The sequence below is a fragment of the Arachis ipaensis genome, chromosome B04 (genome assembly GCF_000816755.2).
Source record: "Arachis ipaensis cultivar K30076 chromosome B04, Araip1.1, whole genome shotgun sequence".
NCBI classification, from domain to species: domain Eukaryota; kingdom Viridiplantae; phylum Streptophyta; class Magnoliopsida; order Fabales; family Fabaceae; genus Arachis; species Arachis ipaensis.
In genome coordinates, this window is record NC_029788.2 from 20,450,924 (window position 1) to 20,456,502 (window position 5,579).

The window sequence follows — 5,579 nt, forward strand, 5'->3', positions numbered from 1 at the left end:
ATTGAATATGTTTTGTAATTTTATCTATTTATATAAAAATTTAATTTTAATACACTTTCAGTATAAAACTGTTTTACATGTATATTTAATTACGTATTATAATGTCAACAAAAAAATTAATTTTTATATTAACTATGTGAATGATTATCTAAAACAATAGATGTGACTAAATGATTGTACAAAATATTTTATACTATTAATATATCAAAATTAAACACTTTGTATAGTTTCAAAACATTACTAAAATTCATTTTTACCTTTTTCTTAATATGTTTATTTTTTAACTATTATTTTAAAACATAAAGAGTATTATTTAAATTAGGTTTAATTAGTCTGTTAGTTCCTATAGTTTCATAAAATTTTTAATTAGGTCCTTATATTTTTTTTTTTAAATTGGGTTCCTGCACCAAAATTTTTTTTCAATTAAGTCCCTCTTAGTAGTAATTGACTTAATTTTATAGGGACCCAACTAAAAAAAAAAAAAGAATTGATAGAGGGACCTAAATAAAAAAAAAATGTAGGGACTCAATTAAAAAAAAATTTGGTGCAAACACTCAATTAAAAGAAAAAAAAAAGTATAGGAACCTAATTGAAAATTTTGCAAAACTGTAAGTACGAGTAAAGTAATTAAATTTGAAATTCACAATAAAGTATTTAATTTGCATTTGGTTTCCACTTTCAATGAATAAAATTTCAGGCTATGCTTCTTGCTGGAACAGACACATCAGCTGTAGCAATGGAATGGGCTATGGCTGAATTACTAAACCACCCAGAAATAATGAAGAAGGTAAAAGATGAATTAGACACACAAATAGGAAAAGACCGTTTAGTAGAAGAACAAGATTTGTCAAAGCTACCATACCTTCAAAACGTTATTTCTGAAACACTTAGATTGCACCCTCCAGCACCGTTACTATTGCCTCATTCTGCCTCAGAAGATTGCACCATTGGAGGTTACAACATTCCAAAAGATACCATAGTTTTGACAAATGTATGGCTAATTCATAGAGATCCTAATATTTGGGCCGATGCAGAGAGTTTTAGGCCCGAGAGGTTCGAAAAAGAAGGGGAAGAGAACAAGCTCATTCCATTTGGGCTTGGAAGAAGGGCTTGTCCTGGATTGGTCCTGGCCCAACGAACTTTGGGCCTTACTTTGGGTTTGTTGATCCAATGCTTTGAATGGAAAAGAGCGAGTGAGGAAAAGCTTGACATGGCTGAAGATAAAGGGATTGCAATGCCAATGAAAATTCCATTCAAATCTTTGTGCAAAGCACTACCAACTGTCAAGAATATTATGAATTACTAATAGGTTCTGTTTACGGAAACAACAAAAATTAATCTTTAATTAGTAAACAAAAATTTTATATATCTCTAAAATTTATGTTGGCTGATTATGGGATAATTTTTATTGTTTCTCTAAATTTATGCGTACTCATAATTAGTTATGTTGTATATTATAAAGTATATGTGCTATGATGAAATAAACATGTGTATTTATTAAGCGTAGTAAAGTAAGAGATTCATAAGGGCATAATGTACAGTTGTTGTCAGTTTAGGAGAAATAATTTTGGTGATTAGCTTATATGCCAAAGCTGATTAGTCTATTCGAGTATAGTTTGTTGCAGAATGCAAATACTCACGAAGTTACTCACGATTAAAATGAAGGAAGGAGTAAATGGATAGATGACAATTAAGATTTATCATTTATCTTGAAAAAGTATATGACAAGTTAAATTAGCAATTTATTCAAAATGCATCACTTTTTGTGTTTTTTTTTTTTCGTATTTCTTCAAGTTTCTATGCAGATTTTATTGGTATTTTTTTAAAGATAATTTCTATTTAACTTTCTACTCGTTAGTCATTATATCCCATTAATTATAAAAAAAAGTATTGACAAAAAATGTTAACCCTCTAAAATTTGTAGTTATGTTATTGGTATAATACAATCATGTTAGATATTAATTATGTATGAGCCAACATTAGTCAACAAATTTTTTTTTTTGGTTTTTCCACGGTATTTCCCAACCCGACAGGTCAAGGACTAATCCATCGCGGTACTGAACTCTATTTAAGAGTTTGTCGCTGGCCAATGGTATTCCCACTTGTAATTTGTTTAAGTTCAGAGGAATTACAAATTTTATTAATATATCTCTGAAATTAAACACTTGTAATTTATTTCTTTTCCGTTTTTATTAATAAAATTTTTCTACTTTTACTTGTTCTACGTTTATGTTTCTTTCTTCATCTTCTCTTTAATTTTTCATTTGTTTTAATTTCTGCAATTTACTTTGCCTTTGGCACTTTGCATTTCTTTGTTTATTTGTTACTTTCAATCCTTTTTAATTCTTATTGACGATACAATTGCGATATTGAGATACCCACATTTTCTTTTAAACATTAAAAAAAATTTGAGTAAAACAAATTGGCACGCCCAGTGGGACTTTGTCAATAGATTGTAGTTTGTCAAAAGAAAAAAATCAGGAGTTTTGAATTTGCATGTGATTACGTAGTGGGAAGATTGTGTTTCCAGGGACCAAGAAATTAGCATCAGTTGACATGTCAAATATATCTGCAACATCTTCTTCTACTTCCAGCGATGAGACTAGAGAAAATGAGTCCGAAAATTCTCCCATGATTTCAAACGCAGAGCCTCCCTTGCTGTCAGTGAGGCATGATGGCGTTGGCCGTGCCCATCTAGGGTTAAATGCAACTCACATAAATACCGTGGGGTGGCTGCCTTATGGCTTGCCACCAGAGTATGTCCCCTCCATGGTGACACAAGGATTGTCTGTACCTCTCAACTCAACTTTTCAAAATCCTCTGTACCAGAATGCATATGGCATGTCAAATGTACCTATTTCTGGGGTGTCAGGTTCACATATATAACAACAAAATTTTTCACACGCTATTAACACAGAAAATAACAGCGCATCTAATTCTACTACACCCACTGTTACTAGGGTAGAAAACTCCAGACTTGTGCTTCCTGACATGTCAAGAGCAATGTCTGTTAATCAACCTAGTCAAATCGTTGGATCTTTAGCAAATATTAGGAAATAGATGGATGAAAGCCACCATGATCTAGTAAACATGTTAACTCATCAAATGGTGACTGTTTTGAATCCTCTTTTAGAAAACACAAATACTAGAATTGAACAATTAAATAGGCAAGTTAATAGAATTGCTACTGTGGTAAATTTAGAAGAAAATGATAACCATGGTTTAGGGTTTGATAATGTCAACCAAAATGGTGGAGCAATTTCTAATTATGATATTCATATGTCTAGACAATGCTGATGATATGTTGAAAAGACTTAGGCAAAACAACTTAGGGGGCATTATAATCTAGCTAGGAATGTCGAACAAGTTTTAAACTGTTTGAAATTTAATGTTAGTTGCTTAAATAGGCCATATTTCGTGTCCGCTTTTCCTGAATGTATCCAACAAGCAGAGCTTCCAAGGGGTTAGAAAATTCCAAAATCCCTTACAAAATTTTCTGGAGAAGAAAATGAGTCCACAATAAAGTATATTGTTCGATGTACTGTTGAAATTGGGGAAGTAGCTTCTAATGAATATCTCAAGATGAGATATTTTCCTTCTTCTTTAACAAAAAAATGCATTTACATGGTTTTCCAACTTGAGACCAAATTTTATTCATTCTTGGGCGCAGTTAGAAAGAAATTTTCATGATCAATTTTTTTTCGAGGTGAATTGAAAGTTAGCCTTATGGACTTATTCTCTATCAAACGTGCAGAGGGAGAATCCATTGACACTTATTTGGCACGGTTTAGAAACATGAGAAATAAGTGTTTTACTCCGATTTCAGAAACTGAAGTTGTCAAAATGGCTACTAATGGGTTATAATTTGGAGTTAGGAAGAAACTTGTCAATCAACATACTTTAGATTTTTTCCAGTTAGCTGAGAGAGTAAGACAAATAGAGCAAATTAAGAAAGAAAAAGAAAATTTCAAAAAGGGTTCTAAAAAGGTTGCATATGTTGATTGTTTTTCCGATAGCAGTGATTCAGATGAGAAAGAAGTTTATATTGCTGAATTATGTGGGGGTCCTTCTTATGTATGCAAATCTTTGAAGCCTGTTAAAGAAAAAAAAGTTTCTTTATATTCCAAAATTAAAAATAAGACCTATTCTTTTGATATTTCTAAGAAAGATCAAATATTTGAAGTTTTATTAAAAGATAAGCAGCTTATTTTACTAGAAGGAAAAAAGATGCCTTCAGCTGATGAAATAAAAAATAAAAATTTTGTAAGTTTTATTAGATATTCTCACACACTATTAATAATTGCGTATGTTTTATGGATTTGATACAAAAATCCATTGAGGAGGGAAGGTTGAAGTTTGAGGATAAAACTACTATGAAGGTGGACACTGAACCGTTTGCTGCTGATTCAAATTATGTTGAGCCATTCAATTTGTCGGTCAACATGGTAGGAATTGAAGCTACAGTGACTAGTGCTCAAGATGAAAATAAAGACCTGAGAATTTTTTAGCAAGACAAAAAGCCAATTTTTTCTCATCCTAGTGAGAATTTGTTAGATTTTTTGTTGAGAATTAAAGAATCTGACAGCACTATCGCTATGTGCCCAAAGTGTAGTGCTATTTTTGACAAGGAAGCTGCAAAGGAGTTTGAAAAGTACAAAATTGAAGAGAAAGAAAATGCTGAGTTGAAAAAGAAGATTGCTGAAAAAGAGAATAAAACCAATGAGCTAAAACAAAAGATAGCTGAGGGAAAACAAAAGTTGGGCAGTCAGACTTCTTTGAACAAGTGTGTCAACAGCGCTTGGATACAATCCGTCCACCAGAAGATGAAGACTATAGTTATGATTGATAAAAAACTCGATGGATTTTTTCAAAAGACAAGGGTTCCTCCCACCAAAATTTCAAATAATAAATGGGTCCAGAATGTGAAAAATGTACAGAATCAACCTATCGCTTTCTCAAGAGGGCAAAACAAGTGGGTGAGACCTAGACCTTTTAAACTCAGGTACTACGAGTCCCAGTTATGGGTCCAGAATGTGAAAAATGTGCCGAATCAACCGACCGCTTTCTCAAGAAAGCAAAACAAGTGGGTGAGGCCTAGACCTTTTAAGCTCAGGTACAACGAGTCCCAGTTATGGAACATGAATCATGCACAAGATGGAGGTGGTGTATATATTCCAAAAAATATATCTATTCCTTCAAAGCCAATTTATTCTTGTTATAATCCTAACATGCAGCAGGTTTCCTAATTATTCTCCTTGGCCAAGTTGTCAAAATATTCCAAAGTATTCTTCTTTTACAACCTTTGAGCAAAAAGAGAATATACTTGAGTATGTTCCTTTAGATTCATACAAGGAGCACGGTGTAAATTTTTCTCCTTTGTCAACCATGGCTAAGTCTGCAAAAACAGGAAATTCTTCCAATCACCCTAAATACAATAAAAATGTAAAGAAGAATCTTACTGGAAAGAAGGTAATGGTTGAAAACAAGGGAGAAAAAGATGAAGATTTAATTACTGACAATTTTGACACTGATTTTGATGACAACTTAGAAGCGATATTTGGTGTTAAGCAACCTATAGC

At 32.2% G+C, this 5,579-nt stretch overlaps 1 protein-coding gene across 1 annotated transcript in view; it reads left to right on the forward strand.

Moving 5' to 3' along the window:
• LOC107639094 (isoflavone 3'-hydroxylase) overlaps positions 1-1,582 on the forward strand; it is a 2,915-nt gene extending 1,333 nt beyond the window's left edge. The window contains exon 3 of the mRNA XM_016342512.2: positions 698-1,582. Within this exon, the coding sequence (XP_016197998.1) occupies positions 698-1,306 (609 nt within the window). The 3' untranslated portion in view covers positions 1,307-1,582. The remainder of the gene's footprint in view (positions 1-697) is intronic.